The sequence below is a fragment of the Plecotus auritus genome (assembly GCF_963455305.1).
Source record: "Plecotus auritus genome assembly, chromosome: 3".
In the NCBI taxonomy this organism is placed as follows: domain Eukaryota; kingdom Metazoa; phylum Chordata; class Mammalia; order Chiroptera; family Vespertilionidae; genus Plecotus; species Plecotus auritus.
Window position 1 is genome coordinate 199,948,859 of NC_137772.1, and position 21,589 is coordinate 199,970,447.

At 39.6% G+C, this 21,589-nt stretch overlaps 1 protein-coding gene across 1 annotated transcript in view; it reads right to left on the reverse strand.

Moving 5' to 3' along the window:
- Nucleotides 1-21,589, reverse strand: part of PTPRO (protein tyrosine phosphatase receptor type O) — a 213,447-nt gene that overhangs the window by 46,807 nt on the left and 145,051 nt on the right. Inside the window, exons 11-14 of the mRNA XM_080663098.1 lie at nucleotides 19,805-19,956; nucleotides 18,518-18,638; nucleotides 2,500-2,639; nucleotides 462-594 (exon numbers count right to left, since the gene is read on the reverse strand). Of these exons, the coding sequence (XP_080519224.1) occupies nucleotides 462-594; nucleotides 2,500-2,639; nucleotides 18,518-18,638; nucleotides 19,805-19,956 (546 nt within the window). The remainder of the gene's footprint in view (nucleotides 1-461; nucleotides 595-2,499; nucleotides 2,640-18,517; nucleotides 18,639-19,804; nucleotides 19,957-21,589) is intronic.

Here is a 21,589-nt window from a genome sequence, read left to right on the forward strand (position 1 = left end):
AAGTTTAAGTTTAAAAAATTTGGCTCTCAAAAGAAATTTCAATCGTTGTACTGTTGATATTTGGCTCTGTTGACTAATGAGTTTGCCGACCACTAGTTAGGGTACTGTGGCTACCACTGAAGAGGATGGTGAAATTGATACCAACAAGCATTTAGACAGCATGTGCCAGGATTTTATGTCCTTTATTTCTAAGCCTCAAAACAGCTCAACAAGTTACATATTATTATTCTAGCTTGACAGATGAATAAACAAAGGTTCAGATATAGGAAATATCTTCCCCTAAATCACATAGGGATAGAAATTAAGCACTCCCTGACCTCAAAGCTTAGAATTTTTCAATAGAACAAGTATGGGTTCCATGAAAAGGATAGATTTTATATATATTTAAAAATAAAACATACAAAAATTTTGGAAAGATATAACTTTTAAAGACACCAGATCCCCCTATTGCATGTAGTTACCCATTGTTGAGACGGCTATAAATGTGGGGACACTGGGGCTGTCGTGGCTAAAGCTGGTGACACTACAGTTGTAGGCAGTGGCAGGAAGAAGGCTGGAGATGGTCACAACATGAGAAGAAACAGAAATCGGTTCCTGGAGATGCAGAAAATTAAATAAATGTTATGTAACCTTCATTTATTTTGATTTTTAAATTTTTCATAGTTGAGTTGGTAATGGAGGGACAGAATAAAAAATTTAAAAGACAAAAAAGGATAGCAGTGAAAAATAAGTTATAAATAATGCTACAGGGAACATAACTTCACAATTATGGGAACATAAGTATATGTTTGCAAATACACAATATATGTATATATATTTATATATTCATAGCAATTAGATTGCTGGGTCAAAAGCTGTGTATTTTTAATTTTGAAAGGTATTGACAAAGTGTCCTCCATAGACATTTCCAAGTTATCTACCTACTATCAATGTCTGACAATGCCTGTTGCCCTATCTGCTTCTAACATAGCATAGTGGCAAACTCTTTGAGCTTTTCCAATCTTATTAAGGGAAACTATACCTCTCTGTAATTTTATTCTGCATTTCTTTCTCCATGAGAGACGGTTGATCATCTTTTCATATGTTTAAGAGACTTTTGTGTTTATTTTCTGTGAAATCTTTATTTTGAGTTGTTGGTCTTTATCTTTTGTATTTGTGGTAGTTCTTTGTATATTAAGGACACCACCCCACCTTGTCTGCATTCTCAGCTTTTAAATAGCATCCACCAAAGGCATAGCGACTTTGCATTCTCAAAAATATTTAATATTCACCTATTCTATGCAGAATAAGTTGTTCATTTGGTGAGCCGATAATCAGACTAGTGACAGGTATTACTGCACACTGTAAGAAGATGAGCCAGCAAAACAAGGACCTGAAAACTACTGCCTAAAGAGATGAAAGGCATCAGCGCTTATTTCCCACTCCCATCTCTCACTGTCCTGTAGAAGAATGCTTCTAAGGAAAGATTTGCTAACAAGACTCAGTTGTAGTAAGTAGCAGCCTACCCCTTGTTTTCTTAAAGGAAGATAACACTGCAGTTCTAGAGGAAAAAACCCACCACTGGCAGAGCAGTGGTTTTCAAAAAGGATTCTTAGGATGAAAAAAAAAAAAAAAAAGATTCTGCTGTCCAGTAAAGATAAAAAAGAGATAAGTTAGTAGAAGTCAATATCAAAAGGGAAAAGGAATAAAGCAAATTATCTTAACACTCAGTATAAAAAGATTTATACTCCCAGAAATCTTTCTTCTCAATCTCAAGAATTTCATTATTTAAAAAGCATCTATTATTCACTGTATTTCATGATATTCCTCACACTTTCCATTTTCCTTCCATGTCTGACTGTAAAATATATTTGAGCTGTCAGCCAACTCAGTGTTCACCATATTTGCTGTGATTCTAAAGCTTTAACAATCACCTCACCTAGCCTACATTTTGCCAAACAAAATTTTCTTCCCTTCTTACTAACTAGAGATGGACGCTTCTTTTCATTTTTCTTAGTAATATGCATCTCTTTTGTGGCACTTGTTTTAATTTCATTATTTATAGAATAATGAACTATCCACAACTGTATGAAAAATTGTTTTTGAAGTCAGGTATTAATTCTGCCATTTGTGTTCCTACAGTGACCTTCACAAAATTGGAATCAGTTCATGTTTGTTAAATTATGTTTTCCATGGCAGTCTCTTCATCCTCTCAATGGATTTAATGTCCAAAAGGAAAAGTGAACCCCCTTAATCCTTCAGTATGAACCAGAGGGGCTAAGGTTTAGGGACGAAAGAGAAATTCAAAGGTGAAAATAAACTTGGCAATTTGGCAACTTGGTTCTCACAACATACTTTGGGCTTGTTCTGAGCATATTAATTTCTCTCACTGAAACACGAAAGCATAAATGAAGTGTTCTCATTTTCTATCAGTCAAAGAAAGCAAAGATTTTCATTTTGCTCAGCTAATTAGCCTTAATCAAAGGTAACTCGGAGAAGGAAGACGAGCGTGTACGGTACCTGCAGTTTTGTTTCCTGACCAGAGCCAACTTGTTGACAGAAGACTTCAAAGAAATCAGCTACCCCCTCTTCTACCCACAGCAGAGTCACCGAAGTCTGGGTTTTATTCACTGCAAAGAGTGACTTTGGAGGAGCTGGTTCTGAGCAAAGAAAAAGTTTAAAAATGTTCAATTAAATTTAACATATTCTTTCTTCTTTCACCGATCAGCAAAATAAAATAGCCACACACAAAAATCCAAATATAGGTAGTTAGGAGCGCCATGAAGATTTTATATTTCTTTTGAAATATGTCCTTTCACCAAGACAGTCATCTAATTGCCTTTTTTTCCTCTTCTATTTTATACTTCTCTTTTTGGAACAGTTCTGTTTCCTACTTCAGGTTTATTACAGACATCATCTATTAATAGTTTTTATGTCATCTACACTGTAGTTCGCAAGGCCCTGATAATCCAGAGCTTTATGGGTAAGAAACAAGAACCTAAATTTAAAAGACTGAGAAAATGAAAATGATGTGTGCGTTCCCTGTTAAGGATAAGATTCAGTCTGGTGGTTAGCCAACAACTTGCCTTCCTTTCTCTTGAGACTAAAATAATTTAGTTAGGAATGATTTCTTGAAATGATAGCCAATATTAAAAGGGGTAAAGCTAACTAGATGATAAGATTTCTTGGTTAAAGAAAAAGATTGATGAAACAGAAACAGACCCACAGCTACAGAGAACAGACTGATGGTTGCCAGAGGGGAGGGGGACTGGGGGACTGGGTGAAAAAGGTGAAGGGATTGAGAAAAGTGTCATGGGAAGGCAAAGTACAGTATAGGAAATATAATCAATAATATTGTAATAACTATGTATGGTGCCAGATGGGAACTGGAAATAACAGTGGGAACACATTTTCAAGTATATGATTGTTTAACCACTATGCTGTACACCTGAAACTAATACAAAATAATATTAAATGTAAACTGTAATTGAAAAAAAATTAAAAAAGAAAAATACTGATGGAAAGGGACTAGGTAGTTAATAAAATGTTAGTGAACTGATTTCTTTATCTTATTCTTTTAGAGATTTTATCATCACCAATAAATTAATTCATTAGCTATGTAAGCTAATGCTGTCCAGGCCCCTTCATGCTCATTTTCAGTAATCGAGTCACTGAACTTGTTGGCTTGAGACCAACCCCTGTCTGTTCCCCGGTTCTAGGAAGTGGTTTGCTGTCTTGTTCCCAAACTCCTGAATCTCTGCCGAACCCCTCCCTGCGCCACTGTCCTTGGGGCACTGCCTTTCCTTGGATGATGTCCTGCATACCAGGGGCGATGTCTGAACCCAACTTCTTAAACCAGGGTCCCTGTGACCTGCTGTCAGACTGCCTTGACCTTGCTCGTTTGGACATATCATATCTTGCTGTTGGGTTTACATAACAGCATTCTTTGCCCACCTGAGTGTCCCTGTCAGACAAATGCTCCCACTGTTTGCTTGGATTTCTTTTTATTATCAGCCCCACTCTCCTAAGTCGGTCTCCAGGTCTTAGGTTTTAGAAGAGCTTGAAAAATCCCTAGAAGCCTTTTCACTCATTTAACAAGTGTATGTCTTTGTGTGGGAAGGTTACACTTTCTTTGTAGACTATCATCATCATGGTCCTGTCCAGAACCCAAGAAGTATTTCAGAATCATTCTTGATATGATCTATTGCAAGTAACCTAAATTTGTGTCCAACTAAAAAGAAGTCTTTGTTCTATCCAGAGTCAGCTTGACAAGGGTAGGAAGAAGAGTTGAAGGAGGAAAGAGATGAGTTAGTCTTGGAAAAGAATAATTTACAATAGATGTCAGGATCCCTTTCTCATTTGCAATGAATTGCCTACTCTTCCAGACATTGTATTGTCTCACGTTCCTTCTGATGAAGATTGTTGATAAAACACAGAGACCAACTTCCAGTTCCCACACTGCTAATAGGATTATGAGTCATAGAATAAATCCTCCAGTGATTCTAACTTGGGTAGAACTTGGACCTTTGAAAGCAAGTGTGAGGTTGTCTGGGGGTAGGTATGAATTATTTGTTAAGCTGAGCCTGGGTTATTTCTCTTGAAAAATTATACACTACTGAACTGCTCCTCAGAGTGTGTCTATTGGACAATGATTAGAATCCCTAGAACACCTTTCTATACATTTTTTTATCCTATATAATAAAGAGGTAATATGCAAATTGACCCTCACACACTCGCACAAGATGGATGCCCCCATGTGGTCAAAGATGGCTGCCCCAATGTGGTCAAAGATGGCCACCACAAGATGGCTGGCAGGGAAGGGTAGTTGTGGTCGATCAGGCCAGCAGGGGAGGGCAGTTGGGGGCAACCGAACCAGCAGGGGAGGGCAGTTGGGGGTGACCAGGCCTGCAGGGGAGGGCAGTTGGGGGTGACCAGGCTGGCAGGGAGGGCAGTTGGGGGTGACCAGGTCGGCAGGGGAGGGCAGTTGGGGGCAATCGGGCTGGCAGGGGAGCAGTTAGGTGTCAATAAGGCTGGCAGGGGAATAGTTAGGGAGTGATCAGGCTGGCAGGCAGGCAAGTGGTTGGGAGCCAGCAGTCCCGGATTGTGAGAGGGATGTCCCCGAAGGAGTCCCAGATGGGAGAGGGTGCAGGCTGGGCTGAGGGACCTCCCCCCCCCCCCGGTACACAAATTTTGTGCACCGGGCCTCTAGTAGGTAGATACAATTAGATTAGTTATCCGATATGAACATTGCCCAGATCCTTACTAATCTTCAGATCTGCCTTTTTTACACATGTATTTCCAATCTGTGCTTACTCAAATATCTCACTATTACCTCAAACTCCATATGATCAAAATGGAACCTGGAGTCCTCACCTTCTCACAAATCAATTCTAATTTCCAACTACTCCTGATTCTCTCAGGAGTACCACCATTCATTCAATCATCTAAGACAACTATATTAGGCTCTTCTGCTGCTCTGTGCCAGACAGCATGTCTTTTAATAATTGTTGTCATTTATTCCCTTCATTCTTTTCATTATGTTGCAGGCTTTGTCATCACACATATCAGTCATTACAGTAGTCCTTTACTCCTTTGCCCTGCCTCAAGTTGGCTTTTTCTTCATTTGTCAATAATGGCTTAAATCGTTTTAAAACACCACTTTGCTCATGATAAATCCTACCTGTGCCATGATCAATTGTGATCAATATCTATTGTGTCAAATCCAAATAGGTCAAGTATTTTGGCAGCCCTAGCAAACAAACTAATACAGTCTCTTATTGTTCAAAATATCAAATATAGCCTAGCTCATAAAGGAGAGGAATAGGCATACTTTGTTCATGTTATGAAGAGTAAATGAGCTTTAAGATAATATATACAAAAACACTTTATATAACATAGTCATGTAGATAGTAGTTATAGAACATCTGATTACCATTTTCTACCTCTTTAAATCACATTTTAAATATTAACTTATTCAAAATTGCCCTGCTCCATGACACAAGCTTTCCTTTTGGTTAAAATAATTTCAGAGTCTATGATATTTGATGTGAGAACCTATGGATGTAGATAATATAAGCTATTTTTACAAGCTGGGGTATAGATACAGGGTTGTTTGCTTTTCAGTACTCTCTAAAAGCTTTCTCACATTGCTGGTGTTGCAATGAACCATTTGGCCCTCTCCCTTTCCTTCTCTTCCCCCTTCCTCAATGCCTCTCCTATATGAGTTGGGAATCCAAACTAATTTTAAAAAGGGATCAAGTACAATGCACAGACCATGGGCAGAATGGAAAGCTGAAAAGCTACCTCTACCATTTAATTTAGATTGGATTAGGAGAGGCTCAAGCTGTTGCCCAGGCTCTCTGGAGAGTGAAGGTGACCTCGAGTGAAGTACAAGCTAGTGTCTAATTCTTATTCTCGGCTCTGGCAGCAAATCTCTTATTTCCTAGACAATTCCAAAGGGAGCCAGGTGTAATATTTAGCCTTGGAGCAGAGTAGAATGCATTTATTGTCTAAAATCCATCTTTCTCTGACAGTTATTACATTGTTTCTTATTTTAATGTGACCCATTAGTTTAGCTGCTGATAGGGTGATGTTAATGAGGTCAAGATTATATCCATAAGGGCCAACTAGATTCATTCTGCTTACATTTCATACCTCTAAACTGGATGAGTTATTTTACAAATGCAGAGCATTGGTGATAAGAGAAATTCAATAGAAAAACATTCTAAAAAATGATCAGTGGTGGCAAAATCTATTTTCAACCCTCAGCCTCACTAATAGCAATTTGCTGGTATCCTAGTATACAAAGGATAGTCTTTAACATCTTTATCATATGTCTTTAAAATCTATTTTTATTTTCTTCAACTCAGGCAGCACTACCTTAAACAGAATAAGCTGTATAAACTTGGCCAAAAAAAAGCATCTGTGACTTAAGGTATAAATTGAATAAATTATGTTCAATGTAGTCAAAACGTCTGAAAAAGAAAGCACTAATTTGAAAGAAGAAAAAAGAGATAGATAAATTATTGAGAGTGAATTAAGATTGACATGCAATAAATCAAGAAGAAGAAAATCATATTAAAGAGCAAGAAACCTTTGTTAAACTAAAGTTTATTAGGCTAATTCTCTTGTTGACTTTGGGTGATTCTCTTCCTAGATATATTTAATAAGTAATTAGACCATTTAAAAACAACATTGGAAATTTTTTTTAAAAAAAATTCCGGCAAATATTTAGCATTAAACTATAATTAGGCCCTATTCATAAACAAAACAAAATTTTCATTTGCTCAGGAATTAGAAATACCTGTCATTTCCATTACATTTTAAATAAATTCTTTATGGCTTAATAATAGCAAATGCAATATTCCTTTCTGTGAATCACTGGGTGTGTTTATGGTTTTACTGGTTTATGTAAATTAAGATTGCTATATTCTTTTAGAGAAAGCTATCATTTAACTTTACTTAGTTTCAAACAAAATTTCTGACTTCCTCTTTTTTGGTTTCAGGGATATGTGTTTATACTTAGCCTTTTTATTTAGTTAGGAGTTACATATTGCACAATTCTTAGGACAAAATCATTGCTCTTATGTATCATTAACCTTGTTGCCTTAACTCTGAACTCATGCATGAATTAAATTCTAAAACTTGAAGGAACATTAAAGACCAGTTAGTCCAGACCCTCATTTTATAGAAGAGGCAACTGAACTCCAGAGGGCCTGAGCCACTTTTCTACGGTAACACAATTTATCCCTGAGAGCCACAGCTGGAATCCAAACCTCTGTAGCCCTAGTTAAGGGCCCTTCATACACCTAGCCTCCTCCCCCCAAACATGGGTGTTTTCCATTCATTTCCATGTAACTGGGGATGATGAAGCCTCCTGAAAAGTTCCTTTGCCCGGAAGACCAACTTATCCAGAGTGGGCACTTGCTTATGATGTACATAAATCAGTGCAAAACATCAGTCACTGCCCTATGGGTCCACCATCCAGATTCCTCTAACATATTCAGGAGAAACTTGTAAAACATGCAAGTCATTTTTTGGTGGGGAGGAGAAACACTTTTAAGGAAGTACATAAGTTGTGTGGCTTAGCTGTGGGCAGCTGGCGAATTGCAGTGAAACCTCAAAAACTGCAGTGGAAAATGGGAGAGATAAATGAAGAAGAGGCATCAGTCGGCCTTAGGTGCAGGAATGGAGCTATGGAACGGTGATAAGCCTGATAGCCTAATGCAGAAAACAATGCTTGCATGGGGCTGCTGGCCATGCAGGTCTGTACCGGAGGAATAGCACAGCAAGGATCTTCTGCAAAGAAGTCAATAGGAAAATCTTCCACAAACTCCTATCATTATCATCACCCTACTCATCTGCCCCATTAATGCCCATATACTCTATCATTCATCATCTTACTACAGATTCACCCAGTGTACGGCCACCTCCTCCACGGGTACCCTGGGCCATCTCTTCTGGCCCAGTCAAGGACATCACTCTAACAAGTCTCACCTCCAACTATTCTGTACCATCAATTCTTCCTGCTCTGTTGAATCACTCTAATTAGCGCACAGACAAGCTGTTTCCAGCTGGTTAAGGAAATAAGAAACACAAACAAAGCAAACCCCACCAAATAAATTAACACTCTTGGGTACTTTCTTTCAGCTCCTGCTCATGTTCTCTCCCTTTTACAATAATACTCCCCACAAGTTTTGTTATTCCAGCTATCTTCAGTTTTTCCCCTTTCATGCTCTCTTGAAATCCTTTTAACTATTTTTTTCCCCCTCACCACTCCATCCAAATGCTTCCTCCTCAAATCACCAGTGACTTCTGGGTTGTGAAGATCAATGGTCATTTTTTATCTTGACTTATCAGCAGGCTTGACAAGTTGATCACTGTACTCACTGAAGCACTTGTTTTGCTTGGCTCTTAACACATCACATTTTTTTCTGGCTCTTATTTCACTGGCCACTCCTCAGATTGTTTTTGCTGGTTCCTGTTCACTACTTCCACTTTTTAAGATAGAGTGTCCCTGGACTTAGTCCTTGGATAGCATTTTTTTCTTTATTTATTCCTCAGTAACCTCATCCATTTGGTTTCCTGACTACCCTCAAATCTGTATTTCTAATCCTAAAGACTCCAAGCTCCAGTGCCTACTCAGTGTCTGCTCTTTAATGTTTGACACCTTCAAATGATGACACACCCAAAACCTGAACTTCTGATCTTTCCCCCAAACCTGTCTCTGCCATAAAGTTTACCAACTCAATAAGCAGTACCTCTGTCCTTCCAAAATAAAATTTCTATAACCCGCATGACTACCATCCTGATCCAAGCAAGTATAATATCTTATCTGGATAGATGCAACAGCCTCCTAACTTTAAGATGACCGTGTAATTTATCAAAAGTGTCCAAATTAGCCCTGGCCGGTTTGGCTCAGTGGATAAAATGTCAGCCTGCAGACTGAAGGGTCCCAGGTTCAATTCATGGTCAAGGCACATGCCTGGGTTGCCAGCTCGATCCCCGGTAGGGGGTGTGCAGGAGGCAGCCAAGCAATGGTTCTCTCTCATCACTGAAGTTTCTCTCTCTCTCTCCCTCTCGCTTCCTCTCTAAAATCAATTAAAAAATCAAATAAAAAAAAGTGTCCAAATTAAAATAGTCTGGGGAAGAAAGGGATTGCTAAAGAGGACAAAGGGGATGTACGGTCATCTTATCTAGCTGCCTTTACCCTCAGCCCTGAACAGCCTACCCTCCCCAAAGTGATCCTGTAAAACTTACCAGGTCACGTGACTTCCCTGCTCGAACCACCCAAAGGAGTGCCATCTTCCTTAGAGTAGAACGTCTTTTCCATGACCCCTCATTATCTGCTCCTTTGTTACCCCTTGGCTCTTTGACTTACTACTTTTCTGTTTACCTCACTTCAGCCACACTGCCTTCCTGACATGTCTGTGAACTTGCCAAGCACACTGGTCCCTCTGCAGGTTTGCACTGTGGTTCCCTCTGCCCCGACAGAATCTCCTCCCGTTATCCACAAGGCTCCCTCCTTCCTCCAGGTTTTCACTGAAATATCACCTTTACAGTGAAACTTACCCTATCCCCACCCCCTACAAAAATTGCACCCTCTACCCCCCATAATACTTCCCCCTTTTTGGCTTCATTTTAAATCAACTTATCACCTTTGGATATCTTATATTAATCATCCCTTTTTCTTCACTAGAATAAGGGTAGAAGTTTTGTCATTTATTTCTGTGTCCTCTGCACATAGAATAGTGCATAGCACATAGTAAATTCTTAATAAGTATTTGTTGACTGATAGAATGAATTCATTTTTTAAACAGTATAGTACCTTAAGTATTTTATTAGTTTCTTTTTACTGACTGGCAGCATATATATATTCTTCCTTCTTCCCTTCCTTCTCTCTGTGCTCCATTGACACAATTTATTCATATTCTTATTTTATTAACTACATTTTCTTTTTTTCTTTCTTTTTGTGGGGTTAAGGAGGATAACAAGTTAGTCACTTACTAGGAGAGGATTTAAGAAAAGCATGGGTAGATAGAGAGAGGAACTTTAACTTTAGTATACTGTGACTCACAGCACTTTACTCACTTCTCACCAAATATGAGAACTGTGTGTATCCAAGCAACTATACCCAAAATTATAAACTCAATGACTTCAACATAATAAATAAATTTTCTCAACTGGGAGTGAGACCATAAAGGGTAGTACGTGTGATAACTGGGCTTTTATACAGTTAGAAATGACATTTCATCCAAATGTGTGTAATTATTTGTAATCTGAAATATTATGAGAGAAAGAAATAGATTCAAATATTCCCCAAATTCTTAACAGCTGAAAGTCTTTTGATTTTTTTGGCCTATAGTCCAATTATGTTTTAAAGATTCTTAATTTATATAAAATCTTTCATGACTGAGGTTAAAAAGAAATCAAGCCAATGTCATTAATACCCAAATTCTAAAACAGGAAGCCACACAGATGGGTGTGTGGCTCCTCCCTGTTCTGTTAAATGTGTTAATAGAAAATGGAAGGTTTTTATTTTTAAAAAAACCCCACCCAAATCCAGGAAATCATAAGCAACAGATGGATATAAAGTACTGGATCACTATTTCTAGATGCAGGCTCAACAGTGTGTGGTGGGTCAAATTTCTCAAGGTTCAAGCTTGCTCAAATGAGGACATTGCACTAAATTACAAATCTCTCCCAGCACTCAAGTTACTTAATTCCTATCTTGAACCTGCCTGAGCACAGCTATGATCAGGATAAGGTAGAAGTTTGACCACGGTGGTATAGACATTCTGTCCTTTGGCTTCCTCTGGCCCCATGGCTGTTTCTTCCGTCTCTCTTGCTGGCTTCTCATCCTCTGCTCAGTTTCTAAGTGCTGGGGTGCATCTTCTAGGCTAGACCCAGGGCTTCTCTTCTCCTGTATTTCTGCCTACTACTTGGTGATCTTATCCAGACACCCCAAATTTCCATTTCCAGCCTAGAAGTCTCTCCTGATCTCCTTGTATCAATAATCTCCTTACCTGACAACTGCACTTGGATGTTTTCTCAATATTTTTTATTTCCAAGGAAGAAGGCTTGATTCTCACCTTACCCCAAGTTTACTTCTCTAGATTTTCCAGTCTTTTCAACCTCAGCGAATTGCACCACCATCCACCCTAGATGCTCAAGAGCAAAGCCTAGTATCATTCTTAATTTCCCTGTCTCTCATTTCCTATTTTCATTCCTTCAGAAAGTCCTGTGAACAAAACCTCCAAAAATTAGCTTCTGAATGTTGTCCACTTTTCTCCATCTCTATTACTACCACTTTGGTCAAAGTTACCATCATTTCCCATGGCACTTGTTTGATTTAGAATGCTGTTTCTTTTGTTTTGTTTTTAAATATGTTTTTTTATTGATATTAGTGAGAGAGGAAGGGAAAGGGATAGAGCCATCAATGAGAAGAAAACACCAATCTGTTGCCTTCCTGCTTTCTGGGCTAGGGATTGAGCCTGCAAAGCAGGCATGTACCCTGACCAGGAATCAAATCTGTGACCTCTTAGTTCATAAGTCAATGCTCAACCACTGAGCAACACCAGCCAGGCTAGAATGCTGTCTTTAAAGCTAAGGACAAATAGTCCCTTAATTGGTCTCTCCACCTTCATTATTGACCCAACCATCCTTTCTCCCTTGAACAACCAGAGGGATTATTTTAAATATGTCAGATTATTATTATTATTATTTTTAAAATATATTTTATTGATTTTTTACAGAGAGGAAGGGAGAGGGATAGAGAGCTAGAAACATCGATGAGAGAGAAACATCGATCAGCTGCCTCCTGCGCACCCCCCCACTGGGGATGTGCCCGCAACCAAGGTACATGCCCTTGACCGAAATCGAACCCGGGACCCTTCAGTCTGCAGGCCGATGCTCTATCCACTGAGCCAAACTGGTTTCAGCTATTTTTTAATTCTCTAAATAGTTTCATATAACACTCGAAATAAAATCTCAGCTGTATGTCTTACAAATCCTGTATATTCTGGCCTCTGACTAGTCCCTCTGCCTAACTTGCTCCGTCCCAACCTTCTCATGGCAGATACTTTCTTGTTGTTCAGATATGTCTTCATTGCTTCTTCAAAGAAAGTTGTGTTTTCTTTAATTACATAGTCACTCTGTACCACACTATCCCATTGTAATGTTCTGTAAAAGTACTTATTGTTCTGTTTCTTTACTGGATCATAAGCATGTTGTGAATAGCAAGTGAAAAAGTCTTGCAGGTTCATTATTACAAGTAGGTTCATTATTAGAAGTACTCTGGCATCTGAACAGTGCTGAGAAGGTTGTCAGTACATATTTGCTAAGTGAATGAATGAATGGCTATTCTATTACTAGTGACCTATTTTGTGGTATGTCCAACACTTCTCATTCCTATTTCTCTTCTTGTCTTGTTTATCCAGAGTTCCAGATAGATTTATAAAGACTAGATGTTGTGAATGGTTGCTGGTTGAAGCCACAGCTGCAATGCAGACCAATGAGTTCTTGTAAATTAACAAATACTAGTGAGGATTTGATTGACACATTTATTGATTGACAAAGGGAGCTATCATCACATACCATTAGAGTAACCATGGAGCTTACGGCAATCTAAAATTCTTAATGGGATGACTGGCTCAAAGCCCTGCAAATAGCACTACTATTGGTACATGCCTTCTGTGAATGCTTATCTGTATATATATAAAACCCTAACATGCAAATAGACCAAATGGCGGAACAACCAAACAACTGAACAACCTGTTGCTATGACTTGCGCTGACCACCAGGGGGCACACGTGGACCATGGTGGGCATTGGCAGCAGGTGGCAGAGCGTGGAACATGGCGGGACACTGGTCACTGTCATCGGGGCGAGCCTCTGGTAGTTACTGAAAATTCATTGATCCCGCATGCCGCAGTCCCACCCAGTGCTCGCACCTGCTGCCGGCGTGGGAACCTCTGCTTGCATCTGCTGCTGGCGCCCGGCACTGGCCCTGAACACTCAGTGTTGTCAGCAGGTATGAGCGGCAGCTGCCAGCCCCGATTGCCCCTGAAGGCTTCTTCTCCAATTCCCCCTGCTCTTGAGGGGCGATTGGGGCTGGCAGCCACCTCTTACACCTGCTGCCACTGCCAGGGTCACCACTCGCACCAGCTGCTGGCACTGGCCCCAATTGTTCCGTGCTGTCAGCGGGTACATCAGTGCGTGGGAGGAGTGGCAGTGGGAGCGGGGCTGCCGGCAGACAGGGGACTGGGGGCCATGGTGGGAGGGGCCAGGCAGGGGCATAGAGGATCGGCTTAGACCTGCCCCTGTGCCCACTGCAGCCTCGTGGCCCACAGTTCCTTTTAAGGTACATGAATTCATGCACTGAGCCCCTAGTCCTATATAATAAAAGGCTAATATGCAAATAGACGGAATGGCGGAATGACCAGTTGCTATGATGTGCATTGACCACCAGGGGGCAGATGCTTAACACAGGAACTGCCCCCTGGTGGTCAATGCGCTTCCACATGGGGAGCGCCACTCATCCAGAAGGCCGGCTCACAGCTGGTGAGCGCAGTGGTGGTGGCAGGAGCCTCTCCCGCCTCTGCTGCAGTGCTAAGGATGTCCGACTGATGGCTTAGGCCTGCTCCCTGGGGAAAGGGCCTAAGCCATCAGTCAGACATCCCTCAAGGGCTCCCAGACTGTGAAAGGGCGCTGGCTGGGCTGAGGGACCCCCGCACCCCGGGTGCGTAAATTTCATGCACTGGGCCTCTAGTTGATGACAATTGAAAATTCTTGGCTATTGTTTTGAAGGCTCTCTATCCTTGCACATGCCATCTTGAATTAATTTATATTGTACTGGGTTCATTAATAGTTTGATTTCTTTATATAGATATTGATCTTGTCCTCCATGACAGCAAGTAGAATGACTCCAAACAGGCCTCTGTCACAGAGAAACTGAATTAGGATTGTTAACCCAACCAATTTTGGTCTAGGTTCAGCAACAGCATTATGATTCACACAAGCCCTGAAAATCTGGGTGCTGAAATTGTATTTTTCTGTAAATTAAAATTAATTTGACTTCCATGAATACCAAATAAATGCTTTAAAGAAACATAAAATGACAAGCATTAAAGTTTTGTAAAAAAAAACATAATTTCAATTTAACTATTACTAAAGCAAAATGTTTTCATTTCCCTGAAAGGTGAAACTTATTTTGGTTAAATATTAATTGGAATACTATTTTCAATTTTGAGGTTGGCAATTTCAATTCAATTCATTCAGTATCTACTGAGCATCTACAGTAGGCAAGGCATTGTGTTACAGGAAATTGAAAGAGCTTACAAAATGCAGTAATGTGATGAATAGAATAGAAAATAGACAAATGAATAAAAAGTAAGGTTATTTAGTTTTTAGGGTGGGGGAAGGGAAGGTTGAGAATAGGTACATTATATACAGACGGTCATGTTTTCAGAAAGGAAAAAAAATAGAGGCAATATACTGTGTGATATTAAAATATCTACAAGGAAAAGCTTATTGGTTCTAAGGGTTCTGACTCACTAGAAATAATTTCTGTGGGAACTTGCCTTTCATTCTTGAAAAATTTAAAGAACTTTCTAAACTAGTTTAAGTAGCTCTGTCTGTTAACAGGGATCTATGGAGGCCCAAAACCTCATTATAAGTTTGGGAAACTATCATGGTTTTTACTCAGACTCCAATGTAGAGTGAGTATAATTGTCCCAGTTTATGACTTTAACCCATACTCGCCTCATAGATCATCCTATATAATAAAATTCTAATATGCTAAGAGTTCGGTCATCTGGTCGTCCGTTCAACCAATCAAGTGTAATATGCTAATGATATGCTAAGGCATCTCAACCACTCGCTATGACGTGCACTGACCACCAGGGGGTACAGTTGACTGGTTGACCAGTCGCTATGACATGCACTGACCACCAGGGGGCAGATGCACCGAGCAGTAGGTTAGCTTGCTGCTGGGGTCCAGCTGATCGGGACTGAGCAGGACAGGCCAGACACACCCTGGAGCCCCCCTGTGGTCTCTCCCCGGCTGGCCAACCTCCCATGTCCCTCCCTGGCCCTGATGGTGCACTGGTGGGGTCTCTTGGCCTGGCCTGTGCCCTCTTGCAACCCGGGCTGAGGGACCCCTTCCCTCGCTGCCCCCCCTCCCCCCGTGGAATGCACAAATTTCGTGCACTAGACCTCTAGTCCATAATGTCACATAAAAGTGATAGTGAAGCATGCAACAGGCCTACTGAGTGCTATTTTGGTAAGAGCACCTCTGAACTTGCACTTTAAGGGAGACTAATAAATCAAATGAGTTGGGTAAAGCAGCTAAGCCCTGAGAATCACAGCTACCGGTAATGATAAAGCTTGGGGAAAGAAAGGCATGGGGAACATGAGCATAATCTTTAAATAGTTATACTTTTCCAGAAACAAATTTTAAACTGACATTTATACATGGGCAAATTTACAGGTAATGGTTGGAATTGACAGAGAGGCTATTTTTTTCTTAATAGGAAGATAATGAAATGCTGGAAGCTGGTGATAGCCACATTTTTAGAATTCAAGTGTAGACTGCTAGGGAAGAAGAGCAGATTGCCTGTAGTGCCCAAAATTGAACTCTACTAGAGTCTCAATAGGAGCAGTACCGCTCCCCTGAGGGTACTTTGAAATTTGCAGAAATGTTTTTAATAGTTACAGCAGAAGCTAACTGGACTTTTGTGAGCAGGATACAGAAATGCTAGATGTCCTGCAATGATGAAGGAAGCTCCAAACAGAAAAATTGTCCATATCCAATGTACCATGTGACTTTCTAATGTCACACCAGAATAAATCCATAATACATATAATTGCAAGTACTTTACAGTGTAATATTGGATTTTTTTTTCAAGGAGTTAAGTAAAATAACTTAGAAGGAAGCTGTCAGCAAGAAAGATATACAAGTGGAATTAAGAAGTGATTTAAAAATTATGTAACAATTTACTTTTTTCTGCCCATAGTATCTATTCAATATGTCATGTATTTCCAACTACCTATTTAAGTTTAAAGGGTTTCAGTGCAAGAATTTAGTTTTTGCATGGCAAATATAAGACAAAAAATTTAAGACCTAGTGCAATGGATTACAGAGAAATGCAACTATTGGGTAAACTAAGGAAAGATTATGCTCTGTTTTCTTTGGGCTATTCTAGGAGTCTTCTAAATGTACATTGCTGTCAGCCATGCTGCTCAGGGTATTTAAACTGCTAACAAAAATACCCTGGATCAATCTTAACTTATAGCTGCACATATGAACATATGCAATAAGAGTGATTATTTGAGACTCATGAATACACCCAGACACAGCTTAAAATTAGCAGACATCTGAAGCAGTGATATCAGTGAGTTATGTTAAGTGTTTTAAAATATTTTGCCATTTTATATATTTTAATTTTTAAAAAACAAAATAAGATCTCTGTTGTGAAAATTACATATTGAATTAAAATGCATTTGTTTTGGGGGTCAGTACTCTTAAACTGATACTGTCCCTTGAGGTCTACCACACAACTTTTTGCCAATCCAACCTCTTTTGCCTGCTGCTGATTATAGGATGATCATCTCTGAGATCCCTTTAACTATTAGAAACTAAATGTATATATCAATGCATGGTACATTGTTGAATATAGAAGATGTGTTTGTGTTGCACAGGGTCATATATTAGTTGTGTTCCATAATATGGAAAATTATTTTGATACTACACTACACAATAAGTTTTAGCTCATTTTCAAGGCTATCATACTTTCCTCATTTTCCCTCATTCACAGCTTATTATTTTTCTTGGCATGTTATTTCTACTTTAATTAAGGTTATTTCCCTCTTTCTTTTAGCAGATGAAAATATATCTAGTCTCTTATTACTTCTCTTAATTTTAGGTTTTATTCTATCTGTACTTATGCTTGCTCAGTTATTTATAACTAATCAACATGAACTTGTTCATTTCTTCATTTATTTCTATACTTCTTATATGGAAGAACTACTGATCCTTTTACTTCTTGTAAACTCCAACTTATTACTTGTAGTCATCAAGTAATTTCATTATGATTTTTTTGAAGAGCTGTATCTGAACATATACATAGGGAATCTATATCCTTTTATTATAAACTAGAGGCCCGGTGTGTGCACGAATTTGTGCACCAGTGGGGTCCCTTGGCCTGGCCTGCGGGATTGGGCCAAAACTGGCTCTCTGACATCCCCTGAGGGGTCCTGGATTGTGAAAGGGCTCAGGCCAGGCTGAGGGACCCCACCGGTGCATGATGAGGGCCAGGGAGGGACGTGGGAAGTTGGCCAGCCGGGGAGGGACCGCAGGAGGGCTCCAGGGCATGTCCGGCCCATCTCATTCAGTCCCAATCTGCTGGACCCCAGCAGCAAGCTAACCTACCGGTCGGAGTGTCTGCCACCTGCTGGTCAGTGCACATCACATTGAGCAGCCTTAGCATATCATTAGCATATTACACTTTAATTGGTTGAATGGCTGACCAGACAACCGGACATTTAGCATATTAGGCTTTTATTATATAGGATTATTTTATTTTATCTTGATTTTATATTAAAGTTAAGACATTATGTCAAATTTTAAAATATCAATACATGGGTTATTTTTCTTATTCATTTAATTGAAGATATTAAAGAGAGCCTTACATAATAGTGATATGAAAAGGAAATGGCTTCTGATGGGTTGAGTACACTGCACTAGATAATCTCAAAGGTCCTTCCATCTTTAAGTCCTGAGACTCCTTAGTTTCTCTAAGCTTACTATGACTGATGGACACTCCTGTCTCCCAATACAGTAAACACTGCTCTCACAGAAACTTATACTAAGATGAACAAACTCTTTTGGTAGTATAAATGGCTATATTTTACTTCTAAAAGAGAGCGAGCTGTTTTTTGTTATTTCACTGAGTTGAGAAGACCATGCTAAACCAAGAAATGCGAACGCTAGTTTCCCCAGCATGATCACTTTCACACTCACACCTGTGCACTCATCTCACCTAGCTTGACAAGGCGGAGCATGGAGGTATTACTTCCTCTTTCAGTGCAAGCAGTTACGGAGAGATTGTAGATATCTCCTGGAGGCAGGCTGAGAATTGCAGTCATGACATTGCGTGTTACCTGCAAGATCATCGAAATCGAGGGTTTAACCTTCAGATCAAGTTGAACTGTAATACCATTCTAAACAATTACAGGACTATCACAGACATGGCCTCTCTGTTCTGTGCTGCAATCTACAATTGATTACAACCTTATGAATAAGTTATTTCCTCTAAAATGATATAAATTCCTGATCTGAGCCAAATGCAAAGTAGCTCTAAATATGCGTAATACACACTGGAGCATTTTTGCAATTAATTCCCTTGTTTGGAACAGGTATCACTCTGATGTTTTCCCTCATATTCACAGCAAATTTTATAAAAGGTAACTGCTGGGCTGTTCCTGATAGGAATATTTCTCAGCCCTGAAACACTCAGAAGAAACCTAGCCATGTCTGGATACTTGGCTTCTTAAATGAAGACTGTATTTCCCAGAACTCCCCTGTAGCTAGAGGAAAGCATGTGACCCAATTCTGACCAATGGTTTGTAAATAGAAGTCATGTGGGCAACTTATAGTTTCATTCACACTGTGTAGGTACCAGGCTTTCATGGCCTGTCTTCCTTGCACAGGTGATGCTAATGATATGAAGGGTCACCTGTGCAGATGAGGCTGACATAGAGTGGCAGCTGGAGCAACAGAGAGAGAGAATCTGGACCATGATGCTCCTTTATGGTACAGAAGAGGTGCCCTGTTAGTCCTGGGCCAGCAGGAGAGACATAAACTTTGCTTTTCTTTGAGCCACTATATTATTTTAAATTAAAGTCATTTACTCTGTACCCTTAACTAATACAATGTCAAAAAGCTTATTATACCAGGAGAAAAGAAATCAGCATTACTAACATACCCAAATATTTAGGTGTTGGGGGATATAAGGACAAAATATTGAAATTCCTTAACTATGGTTTTCTTGAAAATGTTTGACATCCTGAAGAAAACACTCAAATCATAACTTTCATAAGTGAAATTAAGAGTTACAACTATTTCAGCTAACTATTAAAGATTAAAAAGTAAGCTCTATAAAAAAAGGAATTTAATTTTTGTTCACTGTCCTATCTCCAGAGCATAAAACAATGCCAACGGGCATACAAACATTTGTTTAATGTCTCAATACATTTTGCTTAATGGTTTTCCATAGTTTATGCAAATGCATGTTCAGATGCCCATACTGGGATTCAAAGAAACATACGCTCTTTTTAATTTTCTTCTTTCCTTCTGCAACAACCATCCAATGCAGCATTCTAGAATGGGAGAGGTCAGTTGTGTCATCCCCATATGTCCAACTGATATATAACAGACTGTTGAAATATTCCACAGAAGTGATTTCTGGAGCAACTGGGGCTATAAGGTAGAAAAGAAGAACACTTTAATGTAAGAGATTACTAATAATCACAGTGCTTATTCATATAGCAAGAAATCCCATGTAACGTTAAAGAACTGAAATTCACACCATATGATGGTCCTGGGTAGACCTGGGACTCTCAGTACCACAGGTATATAGTACAAGGTGGGCATTTGTTTCCTAGGACCTCACCTTACAGCTCAGATGCATGACAACCCCATCTGAACCTGAGGGTGTCAAGGTCTTTTATGTAAATTTCAGTTACAAAATTCCTAAAATGTTCACTTGTTTGGGTATGCTTGTTGCATCAATAAATTAGTCATTAGGCATTGGTGAACTTATTTTTAAAGAAGTACTAGAAGCTCTGTTCTATAAAAATACATCTTTTTTTTTTTTTGTGATACAGCCAAGGTGTTTATGGGAATAAAGGACAGTGGGAGTAGAGGGACAGAAAAGAAATATTGTTTCCATAAAACACAAGGCAAAATCATTGACAGTGTTTTAGTCCAGTGCTTTGCAGAAGGTAGGCTTTTAATAAATGCTTGCGGAAGGATTTTTTATCAGAATGCAAAGTTAAATTCTAACACTGACTTTATTAATGTACTAGAGGCCCGGTGCACGAAATTCATGCATGGAGGGGTGTCCCTCAGCCCAGCCTGCACCCTCTCCAATCTGGGACCTTCGAGGGCAGTTGGACATCCCTCTCACAATCCAGGACTGCTGGTTCCCAACTGCTTGCCTGCCTGCCTTCCTGATTGCCGCTAACCGCTTCTACCTGCCAGCCTGATCACCCCCTAACCACTCCCCTGCCAGCCTGATTGATGCCTAACTGCCCTCCCCTGCAGGCTTGATCGCCCCCAACTGACCTCCCTTGCAGGCCTGGTCCCTCCCAACTGCCCTCCCCTGCTGGCCATCTTGTGGTGGCCATCTTGTGTCCACATGGGGACAGCCATCTTTGACCACATGGGGGCAACCATCTTGTGTGTTGGAGTGATGGTCAATTTGCATATTACTCTTATTAGATAGGATTTTATATTTTGATACATTTAAACTTTAAGAAAATTCCCAATTGGGAAGAAGAGCTCATCATAAGCTTTATAATATATGGCCTGTGAAAGCATATTTTCATTATTTTTAAAGTAAATGATAATTCTGAAGATTTGAAGAAACAAATAAACAGTTGAATTTAAATTCCATGGTAATGGTGGTTTAAAGACAAGCAAGTTTTCTGTTCCATGATGCAGCAAAAAACCAACTAAAATATTTGGAGGAGAATTTCTACAAATCATAAAGAATTATTTTCTTTAATTTCCTACTGATACTCAAAACAAACATTCATCACTAATGATGCTTTGAAATAATTCACTGTCTAGATTTGTAATATATAGAGTAAAAAACACATTTCTGTGTCATGTGAAATAGCAGTAGCATCCTATATAATAAAAGCCTAATATGCTAAGTGTCCGGTCATCCATTCAATGAATCAAAGCGTAATATGCTAATGATATGCTAAGGCCCTTCAACCGCTCACTATGACATTCACTGACCACCAGGGGGCAGGCAGTTGACTGATGAACCAGTCACTATGATGTGCACTGACCATCATGGGACAGACGTTCCAACTGGAAGGTT